General features: G+C 40.5%; 1 protein-coding gene across 7 annotated transcripts in view; it reads right to left on the reverse strand.

Moving 5' to 3' along the window:
• The window catches only part of fat3a (FAT atypical cadherin 3a), a 128229-nt gene that overhangs the window by 20372 nt on the left and 87859 nt on the right, over positions 1–19998 (reverse strand). For all 7 annotated transcript variants that reach the window (XM_038285988.1, XM_038285992.1, XM_038285990.1 and 4 more), the window contains 3 exons: positions 17529–17774; positions 12956–13202; positions 8267–8420 (listed from right to left, as the gene is read on the reverse strand). In XM_038285988.1, coding sequence (XP_038141916.1) covers positions 8267–8420; positions 12956–13202; positions 17529–17774 — 647 coding nt within the window. The remainder of the gene's footprint in view (positions 1–8266; positions 8421–12955; positions 13203–17528; positions 17775–19998) is intronic.

A 19998-nucleotide genomic window follows, 5' to 3' on the forward strand; every position in this document is an offset into this window, starting at 1 on the left:
GGGTCTTCTCAAACCCCCACCCAACCTGACAGCTTGTAAGGTAACTGGCAGAACTGGCTCTGTAGGAAAAAACGTAGAATGGAGAATTAGGAGGAAATGACCCATGGCCCATGATGATGACTGGTTTACAAGCTGTATTAGATTTCCTAAAGCATCGTTCTTGGATTTATCTGCTGACCTGGGTCCAGCACTTAACCTTATTCTCAATGGCTGCCATAGTAACCAGTAAAATAAAACAAGGCCAGTTGCATTGAATATTTAAGAGGGGTTGTGGGCAAATATAGGACAGAACATGAGATGGAACCACGTATGTTAATACTGAGGTACAGCAGTGATTTCTAGGGAAAATTGTGTTCTTGTGACCATGCCCATGGTTTTATAATTATTTATATTGATTATTACGGTGTATACACACATTTAGTATGGATCCTAGGCAATGTTTCTGATCTGGCATCATCCAATAATCCCTTATGCACTCCTTACTACCTGGGCTAACTCCCTCCTCTCCTGTGATGTTCAGCTCCCATGCTTTGTCACACTGAGACACGGCCGGCTTTTATTTGTGGCCCTATTTTTGGCCTGCTGCTGAGTGTGCCAGTAGGAGATCCCCTTTCCAGGATGAATTGAATCACATGAGGACCCACTGTTTCTGCATCATCAGCTGATGCCTGACTGGTTGATACCAGTTCCTCATTTTAAAGATCAAAACCACTATCTTCCTCATCAAGTGACACTGGAATCTTAAAAACATTATGATCTGTTTTAATTGTGCACAATATTGTTGGAATGTTATCGGCCAATATTAGCTTTAAAATGGCCAATATTGTATTGAACATTGATCATTTCACAGATAAAAGAGAAACTGTTTTTAAGACAAACAAATGAGGATTATGCCTGCAGTGGTTGTGGGTCAGGTGCACCGTGATGCCATTGAGTGGTTCATTGCAGACATTCTGTTTAGCTTTAACTTTGGTTTTTCAGTTACGCTTGGATTTGTTATTCTGTTTTCACTGTTAAGAATTATTTTATGTGTTGAGTTACTTATTAGTTTTACTATTGGTCAGGTTGGGTAGAGGTTTAAAGAGGGCCCAAATGCATAGACAGAAGGAGGCAGAAATTAGTTTTTGTTCATTTAATGTAGATCCAAAGGCAACAGAAGGTAAAGTCCAAAACCAAAAAAAAAAAAAAAACGTCAGGCAAAACACACATGAGGAGCTAAGAAGCGAAGAGGAACCAGTACAAAGAAACTGCACAGCAGGAATTAATATGGGAGACTGAACAAAGACTCTGCTAATAAGCTGACAAGGAGCAAGTGTGGATGGAGACATCTAGAAGGGAGCTAGTGGAAGGAGACTGAAACTAGGGGGCAACAGAGGGTAAACAGCAACAGAGAGAATAACATAAAATGAAGCCAATGAAAACTCAAAAAGAAAACTGAACAAACAGAACCAAAACCAAGTCACTATTCCTGTTCGATGTTTTTTTTCTCTCCAAAGCCCTATCCTTTGTTTTCTAGTCATTGGTCTTTTGCTTCTTTTAAGTTTGTTTCTAGATTTAGATAAGCCTGTTTACTCCTTTCCCCTTAGCTGCTTCAGTCCACACATGCTCCCTATTAGCTAATCACTCCATTTACAGTGTATTGTCCTCTCCCATATATACAGGTGCTGGTCATAAAATTAGAATATCATGAAAAAGTAGATTGATTTCAGTAATTCCATTTAAAAAGTGAAACTTGTATATTATATTCATACATTACATACAAACTCATATATTTCAGATGTTTATTTTGTTTAATTTTGATGATTACAAATGACAACAAATGAAAATCTCAAATTCATCATATCAGAAAATTAGAATATTGTGAAAAGGTTCAAAATTGATGGCCCCTGGTGCCACACTCTAATCAGCTAATTAACTCAAACCACCTGCAAAAGCCTTTAAATGGTCTTTCAGTCTAGTTCTATAGGCTACACAATCATGGGGAAGACTGCTGACTTGACAGTTGTCCAAAAGACGACCATCGACACCTTGCACAAGGAGGGCAAGACACAAAAGGTCATCGCTAAAGAGGCTGGCTGTTCACAGAGCTCAGTGTCCAAGCACATTAATAGAGAGGCGAAGGGAAGGAAAAGATGTGGTCGAAAAAAGTGTACAAGCAAGAGAGATAACCGCACCCTGGAGAGGATTGTGAAACAAAACCCATTCAAAAATGTGGGGGAGATTCACAAAGAGTGGACTGCAGCTGGAGTGAGTGCTTCAAGAACCACCACACACAGACGTATGAAAGACATGGGTTTCTGCTGTCGCATTCCTTGTGTCAAGCCACTCTTGAACCACAGACAGCGTCAGAAGCGTCTTGCCTGGGCTAAAGAGAAACAGGACTGGACTGCTGGTGAGTGGTCCAAAGTCATGTTCTCTGATGAAAGTAAATTTTGCATTTCCTTTGGAAATCAAGGTCCCAGAGTCTGGAGGAAAAGAAGAGAGGCACTTCATCCACGTTGCTTGAAGTCCAGTGTAAAGTTTCCACAGTCAGTGATGGTTTGGGGTGCCATGTCATCTGCTGGTGTTGGTCCATTGTGTTTTCTGAGGTCCAGGGTCAACGCAGCCACATACCAGGAAGTTTTAGAGCACTTCATGCTTCCTGCAGCTGACCAACTTTTTGGAGATGCAGATTTCATTTTCCAACAGGACTTGGCACCTGCACACAGTGCCAAAGCTACCAGTACCTGGTTGAAGGACCATGGTATCCCTGTTCTTAATTGGCCAGCAAACTCTCCTGACCTTAACCCCATAGAAAATCTATGGGGTATTGTGAAGAAGAAGATGCAATACACCAGACCCAACAATTCAGAAGAGCTAAAAGCCACTATTAGAGCAACCTGGGCTATCATAACACCTGAGCAGTGCCACAGACTGATCGACTCCATGCCACGCCGCATTGCTGCAGTAATACAGGCCAAAGGAGGCCCAACTAAATACTGAGTGCTGTACATGCTCATACTTTTCATGTTCATACTTTTCAGTTGGCCAACATTTCTATAAATCCTTTGTTTTTATTGGTCTTCAGTAATATTCTAATTTTCTGATATGATGAATTTGAGATTTTCATTTGTTGTCATTTGTAATCATCAAAATTAAACAAAATAAACATCTGAAATATATGAGTTTGTATGTAATGTATGAATATAATATACAAGTTTCACTTTTTAAATGGAATTACTGAAATCAATCTACTTTTTCATGATATTCTAATTTTATGACCAGCACCTGTACTCCTCCTCTGCTGTTCCATGTTGCAGGATCCTCTTCACTCCTCATGCATGTTTCTGCCTGGCATCTCCTAGATTTGCTTACCTGCTTATTATTTCTGGCTTTGTGCTTCTGTTACCATCTAGATCTAAATTAAAACTGCAAGAAATAATCTCTGGCTCCTCATCTCTGCATTTAGGTCCTCAACAACATCCACAAACCTACCAGAGACATTCAGATGTTAGCCTTGTTAGCATACTAACCCTCAATGCTCAAAGGAAAGACAGAAATGCTGAACTTAGAAAGGACAGAGGGGAGAAAACTACATAGCGTCTATGAATGGGTAAAGGGGAAAAATATCAGTATTATTTTTTAGCCGGTTGAGTTGAAAATATCAGCAAAAAATCCAGGATCATATACAACCTTAGTTTAACTGGATTTGCCTTTTCATTTTCCTCAACTTTCTCCTGTGGTTTGTTCATTTTTCTTAGGTAAATTGGTTCTTACCAACTCAAAGCAGTATTGTTATGTTTCTGGCCCGTCAACTACTGTTTGTCATTTTATTCCCCTCCTCCTTCTGCTCTGCCTGTTTATTTGACCCCCCTGTGCTGCTGCTGCTCAGCCTAATTATCACTGATTCCTCTCACCTGTTTGCCAGCCTTCTTAAGCAGGCCTCTGACTAGTTGATGGTGACAGATTGCCTAAAAGCCTTGGTTAGTAAGCATCCAATATTTTCCCCTGTCTGCTGATCCTGACCTGTTTCTGCCTCCTGATTTTTGAGCCTGCTTAGCCCCTGTTGGATCTTTTTTGTGCTGCCCGGATCCCTGACCTGTTTCTGTGCCCTGACTTTGTCCCTGGATTCTGTTTTGGATTCTCTGAATATCTGACCCAAGGGCGTAGGTTTGATTTGAACTTTGGTAGCGACACTATTGGTCGGGTGTCATTGGTGCTATGCAATATGCCCTTTTTTATGCTCGATGTGAGCATCCGTACTGATAAGAGGAATTCATTGTTAAAAGAGAAAAGCAACATTTTGCTCCATTATTAAAAATGTTATAAGCTCTACAGAGATGCTGTTTATCAATGTTTGAAGTATCACCGGCTCTGATGAATGTGGAATTAGGACTGTTTTCCACTTTGAAAACTGTTTCATTTGAGCCACTAAGAGAGAAAGTAAATACAGTATTTTCTTTTGAAGATATAGAATTGTGCAGAGTTAAACCCCACTCTAATATTTGTACCTACTATTCTCTCTCTGTATCAAGCAAAATAATACATTCATTAAAATATTAACTTCACTATAAAAGTTGAACATCTGGGCTGTAGTTACTCTGTGTAGCCCATTTCATGTATTTTATCTGGGGCTGAAAAAAATGAATCATATTAATTGATTATTTCAATAATCATCAACTAATTTAGTAAGTGATTCATCATTAACTGGAGTATAGAGACACTATAGAGGCACTAAAATGTGCCTTTCCCCACAGAGCAACCCACTTAGATCAGTTATTATATCAAAATTGTAAAAATAAAAACAAAAAAAATGAAAACAGTAATATCAACTAAATATTGGTAAAAAGGAAACCCTCATGTTTTCTTTTTTAGTTGGCTGTGGCTAAGAATCAGAAATGTTGATGGCTTACAGCCTTTATTTATCAATTTTTCCAGCAGTCTTCAGAACTCCTGGCACACTCAGAATATTTCGTTTTATAAAAGGAAAAAAAAAGGTTTTTGTTTTTTAGTGTACATGATATTCATGATATTTTTATTGGGACTAGTTTTGTAGCCTAATATTAATTGTAGTAACCGCTGCATTCTAGTGTAAATAAATTTTCAATGTTGTGCTCCAAGCACACGCGGACTAGAAAACAGCCAATCAGACAGAGAGAAGGCGGAACTTAAGGCAGAACAACCAATGAGAGTTGAGTTAAACAGCGCAGCACAGTTCCATGCGCTGCTACATGAAAGGGACAGGAGAGACCAGGCAGAGGAGCTGCGAGAGGAAAAGAAGCCACTGCTGCAACAACTACTGCTGTAAATTATAAACATGTTGCTCACATCCAATTATTGGTCGGGACAATTAGGTTGGTTCAAAATTTTGGTAGGGACATGTCCCTATGGTCCCTATGCAAACCTACGCCCATGATCTGACCACCTGGCTCTGACCCTGGACCTCCTTTGACCACGATTACCTGCCAAGCCTCAGTGAGAAATAACTGTAAAGGAACCAAAGTTTTCAGAAACCAAGACTCCCCGCCTTGATATTTAAGGTTAGTGGCTTAGCATTACAAACTTTTAAATCATCCATCTCAGCCACTAACCCGTTCTCTCCCCTCCAGAGGCTCTGGTTCCCCTGATCCCGAATTACCTGCAGTTTCTTCAATAAATCTTTTTAAGTTATTTCCTGTTGTATCTGGGTCCTCAGTCTGAATCCTAACAAGTATAAGGCTGCGTTCACACCGGACACAGCATGCGCGGCAGAAGCAGCGAATTTACATGCAAAGTCAATGGTTGACGCGCATCAAGGCACAGCAAAAGGTCCCGCAGCACATTTTGAGCAGCAGGCGCAGCACGTCTGAGCAGCTGAAGCAGCGCGTCAGGCGCGTTTAAGCATCTGACCCGCGTGACGCGCCGCAAACGCACTGCTGCTCGAGATGGAAAAATTGAACTTTTGCTGCTTGACGCACCGCATCAACCAATCAGAGAAGCTGATCTGGGAGCTGGCAGCGAGACAGACACATCACTGATGATATGGAGCGCTGTGATCACTCCTCTGAAACAGTTCATTGATGCATAAATTAACTTAAAATGCAGAAATCTGCCGGCAGAATATGTTCGCTTTTATTATCCTGGTGCCTGCAGTTTAGATTATTTAGATGAAAAACTCCTACCAGCCGCCGCACCGCGAGGAGGCGACCGGGCCAGAGGCTGCTGTGGAATGGGATTCCTACTGACAGCGCATCGCTGGTATGTGGGGGTCTGAGCAGCTCTGACAGAACTAATATTAGAACGCAGGTTGGTAATCTGGATGAACTGACTGCATTGATTAAGTTTTCAGGTGGACTTTCCCACTTAAAAACATATTAAAACTACTTTATTCCCACTGATCACAGCAAATATAGCTGCAAGGCAGAGAAAGGATAGAATAGCTCCGCCCAATGTGTGTCAGACACACTTTTGGACCGCGCAGCCAGAGCAGCAAAGCTGCTTCATTCGCGCGTTAGAACTGACTGGTACACGCAGCAAAAATGAAGCAGCAGACGCGATTTCGCTGCTTTTGCTGCATCCGGAGTGAACGTAGCATAAGAGCTGTCAGTTTTTCAAGTTCTGCTTATTACTCTTTGAAGTGGCATCATTGGCTAACACCTGTGCTCCCTTTTTACACAATTTTTAGGTTGATTATTGCACATGATTGCATTGATGCATGCAAACAGCTAACAAGTCAGCTTCAAGGCATTGGAATGTGAAAGCTTGTGTCAAACATGGCATTCTTCCTGGGAGCTGGAGTGACAGTGGCAGAACCGTTAATACGGCTAATAGTGAGGCTGCTCTACAACAGCCAGTCATAACAAAGATGTCTGTTTTTGCTGAAAAGCAAACGTCCACTTCAGTCAGAAAGCTAACCCCGGGCATTCACTGTACGATTTGTTGCACTTTTCAGGCCGATTCTCCAGTCGTGCATGAATTTTTCGATCTGACTTTCAGCCTGATCGTGCATCATGTAGTGTACGAGGGGCGATCAGCCTCTAACGACCATCTCCCCACCAGGAATCGTCAGGTTGGGAGAAAATCAAACATGTTTAAAATTCAGTTGGCCACTGTGGGAAAAAAATCGCTCAGTGGGCAAACCTGGATTGTTCTTCTTCGTCTCAGATGAAAACCCAGAAGCATGGTAGGGGTGCAATGAGTGAAATGGAGTTCTTTCTATAAAATTGACAGACCGTAGTAGCCACATTTTGCTCGGCCATGTCTTTGTCCAAATACGTCGTCGCCTTTTATTTTTATTTTTTAGGGCTTTCAGCATAAAATTGCCCGAATTGCCAAGGCAGCGCATTTCACCCTAGTGAGCTTCATATTCCTCTTCTACTCGTTTTACTTCCGGATAGATGAGTCAGAGTAGCGCCATCTCACTGCGGAGCTGAGTCCCATGTTGTTTTCAGACTTACAGTGTGAGCAGGTAGACCGCATCAGAGCGTCGGGCCACACACAGTGTGAGAACATACATCCTCAGCCGTGAACTCGCAATCTACGACGAAACACTGCGGTTTTGTCGTAGATTGTGAGCTGTAGCTGCGTGCAATTATTGAAAAAATCGCTCAGGGTATGCCTAGTTTAAAGGATTCAAGGAAGTCTGGTGTTAGACGGTGAATTTTAGCGACATAAAGTCACAATGTCCAACTCCTTATTGATTTATTCTGTTTTTTTTTCTTTTTTTTTTTTTCTTTCTGATTATATGGGGATGTTTCAGATCAAACTCTTTAATATCACCTGGGTAGTTTTCATAAATTGCTTTTTTTAAAAGCAAAGAAGATCTCCAAACTAACCTGGTGTTCTGTCAGATGGGCATACCCCGTCAGACCAGCATACCCATAGTCAATACCCATTTATCCTTTTAGTTTTGTACAAAAATACTTTAAAACTACCACAATGGGTGTGTATCCCTTTAGTCATGTAAAAAAAAACAAAAAACAATCTAATTACCTACTGTTTGGTGTTTGAAGCGTATGATGATCCGACCTTAAATAGTTTATTTTGTACATGACTAAAGGGATACACGCCTGTCGAGGTAGTTTAAATTGCATTTTCTGACATCTTGCCGATGGGTATTGATGATGGGTATGCTGGTCTGACAGGGTTTGCTGATCTGGCAGAACACCAGCTCAGTGTGATCATTATCTGATGTTAACTGATAACTGCCAAACATTTAGAATGAAAAAGCATGAAGTAGGCAGCTGAGCCATTTCTGGTGTTTGCTGTAATGGTCCATGATGAGTTGAGCTGTTTGGATTGAACTCACATTAGGCCCCTGAAGCCTCTCCTGCAGCTGCAGAGGAATGCGTTCCCGATGGGTTTACACACGCCGCCGTTCTGACAGGGGCTGGGAACACACACTGTGATCTCCGTCTCACAGCTTCGTCCGGTGTACTGAGGATTACAGCTACATGTAAAGCCTGAAAGACAAAAAGGTGGGAAAAGGAAGAAAGTTAGGGGATGCCTGGTATCTCACCTACAGATGAAACAAACCATAATTGTGTGGCATGTAATAAAATCCTGATTAAAAAAAGAAATATAAAAATTGAATCCAAAAACTTAAACCTGTAGTGGATAAACAGACTAATAAAATTAATTAGAAATGCAAAAATAAAAAAAAATTCAATTAAATAATCAATTCAGGCAATAGTTCACCTAGAAATAAGTATTTCTATTTACTTGATTTGTTAAAACTGTATTCAAAACTAAATTAAATCAACTTTGTAACGTTGATTTAATTTGGCCTAAATGTAACCGCTATGTCAGGAGTGAGGTGGTACTATATTTGGGTCAAAATGGCCACTTCAAGACTCAGTGATCGCAATGAAAATGATTTTTATTTTTTCACTGATTAACGCGAAATTCATTAAATCACTGCAAACGTATTAGTTTTAAGTATAATGATCCATTGATTATTCCTTGCTGACTTTTCCTTTAACGGTCTTCCGAAGAGGAATCTCATGGTTGTCAATATGTTCCCCGTTTTATAAAGAATTTTTCTATTTCTAATCTCCAGTGGTTCTAGAGGAGTTTCAAGAACAGAACCAGTTGTTGAGCTTCTTTAAGTCATTAACTCTGATGCTGTTACCCAAGCCATTAGCACACAGCTTCAATTACTTCAGTTAGAAGCCAGTGATAAGGCCTGAAATCTGGATTCAGTGATGGACTCGACCTGAATCTTCAGAATCGTCATTCTACCATCTGAAGAACATCTCCAGGTTTTAGGCATTAATATATGTGCAGGATAATAAAAAGAAATCCATGCTTTCATCTTTAATAGAATTGATCCCTGCAGCTCCACAGATCTGCCAAAAAAGTGGATAAAGCTGCGGCTGATCCAGAATGCTGCTGCCTGAGTCCTCACTAGAACTAAGAAAGCAGAGAATATCAGTCCAGTTCTGAAGTCCTCCCAGTAGCTCCCTGTATCTCATAAGACAGATTTTAAAATACATCTATTAGTACATACATCTATTATTTACAAATCACTTGCTGGCAGTGGATCAACCACCCAGATCTTTCTGGGATTACTCTGCATACCCATAACCAGAACCAAATAAGGAGAAGAAGCTTTTAGGTCTTATTCTCCGCTAATGTGGAAAAAAAAAAAAAACAGTAAAAGTGATTAAATCTAAAGTGGCTTTAGGTCAAGATGAAAAGTCTCTTTGTTTAATTGGCCTTTGACTGAGCTATTTATCTCTTTAGCTGTCAGACTGTTCACTTTAAAAAATCTTAAAGCCACATTTTAATTCCTAGGATTTTGGAAGAGCCTGAGACCATGAAGCAGCTCCGGTTGTTTTAAAGTGTTTATAAATAATAAAGTAGCAGCGTTTTATTTAAACTGTTGGCTAAAGCATCATTAATGTCAGTGTGTATCCTTACCTGCCTTTTATGCATTTGCAATATCTCAATTTTCCCTGTTTTATTTTCCATTTAGAGCTGCCTGAACTGTGCTGCTAATGTCAGGGATGTGATACTTGGAGTTGGACCATATATGCAGACATGCTGGTGGGACCAGAGCAGGTAGATGAAAAATGAGATCATGATTATTGTTGGGATCTGGAGCTTTACCACCTTTCTCCAGCAGAGTGCGCCGTGGATCCTCCTGAGCTGAGCCCCCAACACACCTGTGGCGCATCTCGTCATTAGAGGATCCTCCAGTATATAACCTGCCTTCAGACCTTGCCTCAATGCCGCAGTGTTGATCCAGTTTGGTTAGCACCTGAGCCTAGCAAAAACCTGAGAATCTTTGCTATCTCTGTTGAGATAAGATTCTAATTCTTCTTTGTCTCTGTCTCACAGGAATCCTGTACTCCTTGAAGCTCTGGATGAGCTTAACCTGCGGAGCCTGCCCTCGTGAGCCAAACTTGAAGACTCTTCTCTGGATTTCCCTGCAGCTCTTGGCTAAGAGCTGGAAACCAAAACCAAGGTCTGCCCTCAAAGTCAGAAGTAAGACGCTGAAGCAGTTATTGTACTCTGCTGAACCAAACAGTCTCTGGACCCAACAGTTCCTCTCTCAAAGAGATACCCGGACTCCTTTAAGGTATTCATCAGCAAACTCTCTGACTCATAACTTCCCAGTTCCTGAGCTAACTGAACTATCATCCTTGCAGACTCCAGTGAACCTGCTCCCTGGCCAGAACCAGTTCCAGTGCAATATTCATGTGCTTATGTTTCAATAAACTTTGTTAAACTTTTCATCAGCCTCCGTGTGTGTTCTGCATTTTGGGCTAGCTCAGATTACCCATCATGACAATTATGGGATGGCATGAATGAAGAATAACAGGAAGGTATGATCTGAGAGTTAAGGGAACTGACTGGTCTATAATGTGCCACACACCGGTGATACATGGAGACTGATAATTATGGGATAGATAAACAGGAAGAAGCTGACTGCATGATGGCAGAGGCTGAAAATGAGCATGAATAAAACTAATCAGAGCTCCAAGGACGTAGTCTAGCAAAAAATAGGTGTAGACAAAACTCAAAGGTAAACAAACATGATATTACCTAGAAAGCCAAGAATAAGGAAATGCTCTAACATGAAAACATCAGCAAAGAGAATTTCCTAAAGGCTTTTTTTGTTCACAATTTCTCAAGGACATTCCAAAAAAGTAAAAAAAAAACAATCCACTGGACTTTGTTTCCAAGTTTGAAGACGTTTCGTTTCCCATCCAGGAAGTTTTTTCAATTCAAAATGTCAGGATTAGCGTTGAGTTCGAGGCTTTATACAGTAGCTCAACAAAGCCCTGTAAAAAAAAAAAAAAACCTACAATGCAGCAATTGAGTTGATCCCTTTCTCGCTATGATCACAACCCCGACCCCTTTACAGGGGAACAGAAGACCTCGCCAACAAGGCCAACAATTCCCTTTAACGACCCCCCCCCCCTTTCAGATACATAGACAGGTATGTGGCATAACAGGTTAACAAAGAAGCCAAACAACCCCCATTCCAAAGGGATGGACCCGTTCGTCCGTTTCAGTTTGCATGTTTCTAAACAAAAACAAAGCTTTGTTGAGCTACAAACTCAACGCTAATCCGGATATTTTGGTTTTAAAAAGCTTCCTGAATGGGAAGCGAAATGTCTTCAAATTTGGAAACATGAATGACTGTCTTGAATGACTATGATCTGGATGACTGAGAATCTTCACCAGCAATTTCTCAAGGACTGCAGATGTAAATTAGCTTTAGCTAAGTTTGGTTCAAGGCATCTCCTCTCATTGTGAGATTTATGGTTTCATCCATGATCTCTGACAAATTATCATAAACTAAACTAAACTGCAGCGGCAAAACTAAAATGACAAAGAAAATTTAAAATATGGCAAGACCCTATAACACGAGGAACGACAAGAAACACAAAAGAAAATGTGTGTTTCAGTATAGACACTAAATTAAACCAGAATTTATATCTCTTAAGTTTATCCATCAAGGTCATCAAATGTCCTTGAACAGACTTTCTTACCTAACATTACCTCTGATTTTTTTTAAAAGTAAAACAGATAAAAATAAAGCACATTTCTCCGTTAAAAAGCATGGAGTTCAGCAGCCTGCCAGCAGAGAAACATTCTCTTTCTGATTAAAAGTGCAATCCATGAATTAACAATCCCTCCATGCCAACTGCTCTAGTCAGGAAGTCTTTAGTCTTTGGCATTAGGAAGAGAGGGGCCATCTTTCCCTGTTTCCTTCAGCACTTAACACACAGAGAGAAGAAAAATACTTTGGCCTTTTCGTTGGTGAAAAGTACAAAACTGTATCACACTATTTACAGAACTACGGTTTATTTTCCCAATGCATCGCTGCCAAAAATTATTAGTCATTTTCACCTTTCTTTCTGCCAATCCTCTTACAATTGATTAGAAAAAATTTGTTGTTTAGTATGAAATAAAGATGAGACCTTTAGAGTTTGAAATAAAGCTGTCAAGGACTAAATGCTGGGGAATCATTATGGGATGTGCAACAGTAAAAACCATCCAAAATTTCTCCACTTTCCTTGATGGGCCCTTGACTGATCCCCTGCAATTCCTTTATTAACATCAATCTTTGTACTAAAATATTATAGAAATATGCACGCCTAGAGAAGGACAGTGACTGGAAGTTGGATGGGATTTTGCTGGCAGCTGCAGGGAAGTGGGCTGCCATTCAGCTGGCTTTTGACTTGGAAGGGCCATTTTGAATGGCTGATACTGTATAAGCTTTAAGAAGATGATACAGCCGTAAAAAGTCTACAAAAACTAAATGTGGATTCAGTTTCACCCTAAAATATGTTGAAAAAAAAAGAATGAAGGGAAGGGCGTCTTATTTCACGTTTACTTATTCACTTAATAAAAATCAATGTATGAAGTAAAATAGCCTGGGATATAAGCATATACTGTTAGTGGATAAAAAGGTTGTCAGCTGAATAATTCCTCTAATCAGCACTGCTTTTTCTCTCTTATCTTAGTATTTAGTGTGACTTACCACCAGAGGGCAGACTGGTACAAGTGGCGCCGTTGCGACAGGGTTGATGCTGGCAGGCATCCGGGTAGAGAATGCATCCAAGCTTCAGCTCTGTTAGTTCCACTACCTCTGCATACTGCGACCGTTTGTTCTGCAGAGGCAACTCTTTATTATTCAGCATGACTGAATCAAGGCATCCTTGGAATCCCTCATACACCCGTGGGTCCTTCTGGGAGGCTACGAGATTACGTGAATGTGGCGGCTGTACCTGAAAATTAAGGGTTCAGATTTCATAGGTGAATAAAAACAAAACAAGAAGAAATCATTTAAATCTCTATCTACACTGAAAACGAGAGGCATGGTGTGATGTAGGGTTGAACCAATTAATCTGATTATTTGGGAATAATCGCCTGAAATAATCGTCAACTAATTTAGTAATCAATTAATAATTAATTGAAGTGTAGTGACTGTAAAATATGCCTTTAGCTGACAGAGCCACCCACATAGAGCAGCAATTATACCAAGATTGTAAAATAAATATATAAACATTTTACATTTAAGATAAAAAACATTTTCATCTGTCAATATACTTTATCCAGAACTACTCAAGTTGAAAAGTTTTTGTTTCACCTGGTTTAATTTAGTAAAAAAAAAACTTTTTTAAGGAACCTTTGGCTATTTGATTATCGATTAATTAAATCAACAGATTGATAAATAATCGTTAGCTGCAGCCTTAGTGCTTCTGCCCCATCCTCAATATGAATGTGTTTCCTGCTGTGATTTCAATAAGAAGTAAGACTTTTTATTCAGTCATATAATAATGAGGTCACATGTAACACCGACTGGGCCATAATGACCAACTGTCTAAGGCCCTGTCCACACGAAGTCAAAACGAACACGAAACGCTAATATTTTCCAGAAAGTTTGTCGTAAAGACGGAGACGTAAAATAAATGTGATCGTCCACACGAATGCATGAAAACGCTGCAAAATGTATTCCAGGCCTGTAAGTGGCGCTGTGGTGCCAAAGCAAAAATAGGCGACGAAATATTGGGCATGCGCACTAATATTTATATTTCGTGGTTCAGTCAAATTCAGGTGCTGAACTATGTCGTCGATATTGCTCTGTTCTTCCTGGAGATATTCCAGAAGAAGAAGATTCTGTTGTAAGCCCGACAGCAGGGTGAGTAGCATGAGCAGCAACCATTCAACACAGTACGGCGCCATTGTTGTTGTGATACTGTGTCGCGCATGCGTGTTTAGAGGCGACGCTATGACGCATGCCTGTAAAAAAAAAAAATGCGGTTAGAGCTTAAAGATGGAAACGCAAAAACGGCGTTTCAAAATCTTCCCACTCTGAAGGCTGAATAAAAAAAAGATCGTTTACAGACCCCCGAAACACCGGCTTCGTATGGATGAGAGGCTGGTTTGGTGAAAAATGTGTGCATTTAGGCCAGGGTTTGACTTCGTGTGGACGGGGCCTCAGCATGAGGCTGAGTGAACTTCTCAAGGCAGGATGTTGAAACCAAAGACGCTCAATGGCAAAAATTTGTAACAATTCAAGACAGTTGCAGAGTTTTTATCAATTAAATCAGCCTTCCTGAGTTCTGAGTAAGCTGAATGTCTTGTTGCTTGTACATGCTTTCAGGTTAGAGAGAGGTTTTTAAATTCAATTCACAATATGTCATCTAAGTGCAGTTTAGAGAGATCATTCAGTCTGATTGCATCCAGTCACTGACAGCAGAAGCTGGAGACTCATGTCAGCGGCCATCTGCTGAGGCTGACTGGGGTTCAAGGAGAATCAGAATCGGAATCAGGCATACTTTAATAATCACAGAGGGAAATTACTTATGTTCCACACTCCAGATATACAAACAATTTTAAATATATATATACAACAAACCACACAAGATAATATATATATATATATATATATATTACTATAAATCCAAGTCAGAGGCAAATGGAAAACACGCTTGAAGTGCGTTCTATGGGCTCTATGCACAACACCACTACTTCCTGAAATTAAGGCAGCTTCTTATTATCTTTTTTATCTTACTATCTTTCATTACAGGATGAACTGATTAATCCAGGTGTGTCTGGCCATGGTTACTGAGGCCAGGCACACCTGGATTAATTAATTCATCCAGTAGAAAAAAATAGGCTGCCTTAAAGGTACACTATGCAACCAGTGTTGATTTTCCAGCGAGACTCCCCCCAGAGGGCGAAAGTAAAAGTGCACTGTCGTAAATATGCTCAGCTGTTCTCCTGGTTTCTCCGTCAAGCCAGGCGCGGTTGTTTTGAGCTTAGCAGACAGGCGAACGCAGCTGGCGCGACAGAAGCAGCGAGTTTACATGCAAAGTCAATGGTTGACGCGCGTCAAGGCGCAGCAAAAGGTCCCGCGGCGCGTTTTGAGCAGCAGGCGCAGCACGTCTGAGCAGCGCGTCAGGCGCGTTTAAGCATCTGACGCGCGTGACGCGCCGCAAACGCACTGCTGCTCGAGTTGGAAAACGCGTGTGACGCACCGCAAACGCGCTCCTGCTCGAGATGGAAAAATTTTATTTTTGCTGCTCGACGCGCCGCCTCAACCAATCAGAGAAGCTGATCTGGGAGATGGCAGGGAGAGAGACACAGCGCTGATGATCAGAGCGCTATTATCACTCCTCTTAAACAGTTTATTGACGCCTAAATTAACTTAAAATGCAGAAATCTGCCGGCAGAATATGTTCGCTTTTATTATCCGGCTGCCTGCGGATCGGATTATTTAGATGAAAAACACCTACCAGCTGCCGCCGTGAACCGCGAGGAGGCGACCCAGCCAGAGGCTGCTGATGAAGGGATTCCAACTGTCGGCGCACCGCTGCTATGTGGGGGTCTGAGCGGCTCCGACAGAAAAAATATTGGAAGGCAGGATTGTAATCTGGAGGAACTGAATGCACTGATTACGTTTTCAGGTGTATTTTCTCACTTAAAAACATATTAAAACTACTTTATTCCCACTGATCACAGCAAATATAGCTGCAAGGCAGAGAAAGGATAGTGAAGCTCCGCCCAACGCGCGTCAGACACACTTTTGCACCGCGCAGCCAGAGCAGCAAAGCTGCTTCAGCCGCGCGTCAGAACTGGTACAAGCAGTAAAAATGAAGCAGCAGACGCGATTTTGCTGCTTTTGCTGTGTCTGGTGTGAAAGCAGCGCTGCATAAAGATCGCAACTGTGCTAGCAATGAGCATGCTTTTAACTGGGGGGCGTGTAGCAGTTCTCGCCGTAAAGCAAGACCGACTCTCGCGAGACTTTTGAGCCTGTGGGTGCGGGTCGGTGCTCCTGCAATTGCAAGTGCGGTTTTTCCCCCACAGACCACCAGGGCGGCCGAGAATACCTTTGTTCAACCTGAAATGACTCATTTAATCATCCAAAACGTTATGGAACACATTAATTAACTGAAAAATGTTGCATAGTATGCCTTTAAGTTCAAGAAGTAGTAAAGTTGTTAATTGAGCCCATTATCATGTGTTTGTCATGTTTGAAAAGTTGCCTTTTGTATCTCTGCTTCTTTATCTCTGCTTCTGTCTCCTTGAACCCCAGTCGGCCTCAGCAGATGGCCGCTCACACTGAGCCTGGTTCTGCTGGAGGTTTCTTCCTGTTAAAAGGGAGTTTTTCCTCTCCACTGTTGCTACAAGCATGCTTAGTGTGAGGGATTGCTGAAGAATCAATGAGTTGATGCAATCAAGTGGTTTTCCTTAGATAGAAAACTTTGAATCAATGTGACTGTATGATCTGGTGAACTGGAAAGTGCCTTGAGATGACATGTTGTGAATTGCCGCTATAGAAATAAACTGAATTGAATTGAATTAATTGATTTCCTTTCAGTTTCAGGATTCTGCTTATGACATGGATAGGCCAACTGACAACATTGAACAGGCCAGGGACCAAATAGAATGGCATTCATTGTGTGTGTGTAAATATATATTTCTGTAGCAAAACAGATTTTAACTTGGAAATAGAAAGACAAAAGAAATTAATGATGACCATAAAGTAAAAACATGAATGTTTTTCATTGATAACTTTAATGAAGTAATGAAATAATCCATTATTTATTTACTTTGGATAAAAAATATTTCTAGTAATCTGATACATCTATTGCAAGTGTTATTTAACTTTTCAGATTTACAAATACATTTTTTATAGTTTTTAATATATTGAATACGAGGCACATTATTTTTTCCATACCTGCTGCAGTTGCAGTAATCCCATCTATACACTTCTGCTATGCTTAGATTTAGGCAACATATTACGGTCAAAGTATTTCTTTCAGAAGTTGAGGTTTTATAGTAGGATTATCTATTTATTCACCTACTATTATTCAGATATATCTACACCTGATAGTCTCATCGGTCTTACTAATAAGAAAGATGGGAGCCTCTTAAAAATGCAGCTTACTGAAGCAGCTTAATACTTTTTAAGGCAATCTAACAGAAGTTTTTGTTCTCTCACTCCAACTTATACTGAGTTTATAAAACAAAATGAATAATGAAGAGTGCAAAACTAGAATAGCAGATAATCATAACAGCAGTGACTGTATGAAGCAGGTACTGACCAGCGCTCCAAAGTAGAACGTTCGATCTGGAGATAATGTTTGGATCAGGGAGGGGGGGTGCCGCTGCTCGATATAGCTGTCATCCAGAGCCAGGCTACTGAAATTACGGTTCAGTTCCAGTGCCACAGTGTGCCAGTTCCCATCATTGATGCAACGTCCAGCAGGACCCAACATGTCAGGACCGTCAGAACCTCCATTCAGCAGTGGGGCACAAGAGAGCTGGAACCACAGCTTCCCTTCGTCCAACTGTAGGAACACAGACACACGCAATGACTTCTGCTGGCTTTCTGCTGCAGAGACCAGAACAGCCCCTTCCTCCACTAATTAGACCTGGTTTGTTACAACAGGGATAACAACACTACAAACACAATCTAGATAGAAGTAACAAATTCTTAAATTAAATGTATTCACGTTTTATTTGAGTGGGTAAATAAGACGAATTGTCAGTGGAATTAGTATATTTATGCTTAAAAAAAGATAATTAGAAATATGCACTTGAAATAAAACAATGCAATTGTTTTTTTCTTATCTTGAATGTAAATAGTCTTGTTCCACTTTTCAAAAAATCCACTACGGTAGGCAGGTCATCATAATGCTTTGATGCGTCTTTGCTAAGCAGCTTCACTCATTGTAAACCGACCAATCAGAGCACAGCTCATCTAAATATTCATGATCATACCATAAAAGTAAGAAAACCTGTCGTTTCATTCTAGGGCTTTTAACCAGGCTTGCATTAGGGCTCATAGAACAGGAAATAAGCCATTTTCAGCCCAACCAATGTTACACACCCTATTCAGAGACCTTAAGGACCAGCACTTATTCTATGAACCCTTTAAATAAATGTACGCATTAACTCCAGCAACAATCTTCGCCTTCGCCATCTTGCACTCCTTTGCAGCTGTTGCAATGTTTCTCTGTCTTTGAACACATTCTCTTTTTTTTTCATTTCTGCATTAAAATCTCTAGTTCCTGCGGGGTGAAAGAGGCACTTCCTGTTGCTTGCTGTCATGGTGACTTGTGGATTTTGGGGCTCCACTAATGATGGCTTTTTAACCCTGTCATCAACCAGTTAACTCTAAGTGGACCTACTTAGAGTTGATTGAACTAATTCATAGAAGCCATTGTGAAACCTTAGGCTAGATCAATTTAGAGTTGAGGATTTTAATCTTAATTATTTTAAACCTGCTTTGTGAAACAGACCACAGAAAAACATAACCTGAGAAAATAAAAAATATTGACATTTTGAGCTTTTAATTATCAAAGGAATAAATAATTTAAAGCAAGCTGGCCCAAAAACAAATTGCCCTGATGAACTAATGTCATAAAGCCCTCATGTTTCTTTTCCATCACAGTTTTGGCCACTCTTTCGGGAGACTATTTTAAAATTCTGACCCACTGCAGGGTTTTCCAGCATGAACAACCACAGGTGTTAGCAAATCTACTTTGAAGCCTCCAGATGTTCTTTGAGAAGTTTCCAGATGAACTCGTGCTCCAGATCACAGTCCTGCTGCATAATACAGGCATGCCTGTGCTTAAGGTCTAAAACTGAGGGTTGGAAATTCTCCTACTGCAGTGCTTCCCAACCTTTTTTCACTTGTGTACCCTTTGTGCCAATGCTGGGGAGTAGTGGTCTAGTGGTTAGGGCATTGCGCTTGGATCCCTGAGGTTCTGAGTACAAGAACTCTGTGAGACTACCACTCTCGATCCCTGAGCAGGACCCTTAACCCCCACACTGCTCCCCGGGTGCCACACAATGGCACCCCACTGCTCCCCAAGGGGAGGGGTTAAATGCAGAGAGTGAATTTCATTGCTTTGTACTTGTGACAGTGTAATGACAATAAAGTTGAATTCTATGAGTCGCCCTCAGTCAAAAGTATTTATGATTGTCCAAAAGTGGAACATACAATAACTGTGACGAGGACTATTTTACTAATCTTTTAATTTGAGCATTTAATTTCTATAATTTTATGCTTTTCATCTCAAATAAAGAAAAAAACATCATACATATGATGCCTGAAAGTTCGTAAGAAATCGAAATAAATACAAAATAAGATCCTATTATAAACCTGTATTTATAAAACTGGAGGTCCTCTGAGTAACTCCTTATAATCACACTTAAATTCAATGAATATGGAACTAAATACTGGACAAAAATGATAGTCAGACTTACTTAATTAGTTTCACTTTGTTTTCATCAAGACACCTGAGCTGCTTTGATGAGCTTCGACAGCTCAGTATGAAAAACAGCTGATACCAGACTCTTCTCCACATCTTGTCTGTTCCTCTGCTTGTTTTGGATGTTTGTTAAAGCTGAAGGTAAACTCAAACATCTAACAAAAACGTACCTTTTGGTCGATAAAAGCTTGTTTAATTTTTTAATCGGGTCCTGAGAAAGCAAAACACATCCTAGCCCTATTTTATTACCTGATAAATAAAATATTCTAATGTACCCCTTGCAATGCACTCGCGG

The sequence above is a fragment of the Cyprinodon tularosa genome, unplaced genomic scaffold (genome assembly GCF_016077235.1).
Source record: "Cyprinodon tularosa strain WSP-4 unplaced genomic scaffold, ASM1607723v1 ctg219, whole genome shotgun sequence".
Taxonomy (NCBI): domain Eukaryota; kingdom Metazoa; phylum Chordata; class Actinopteri; order Cyprinodontiformes; family Cyprinodontidae; genus Cyprinodon; species Cyprinodon tularosa.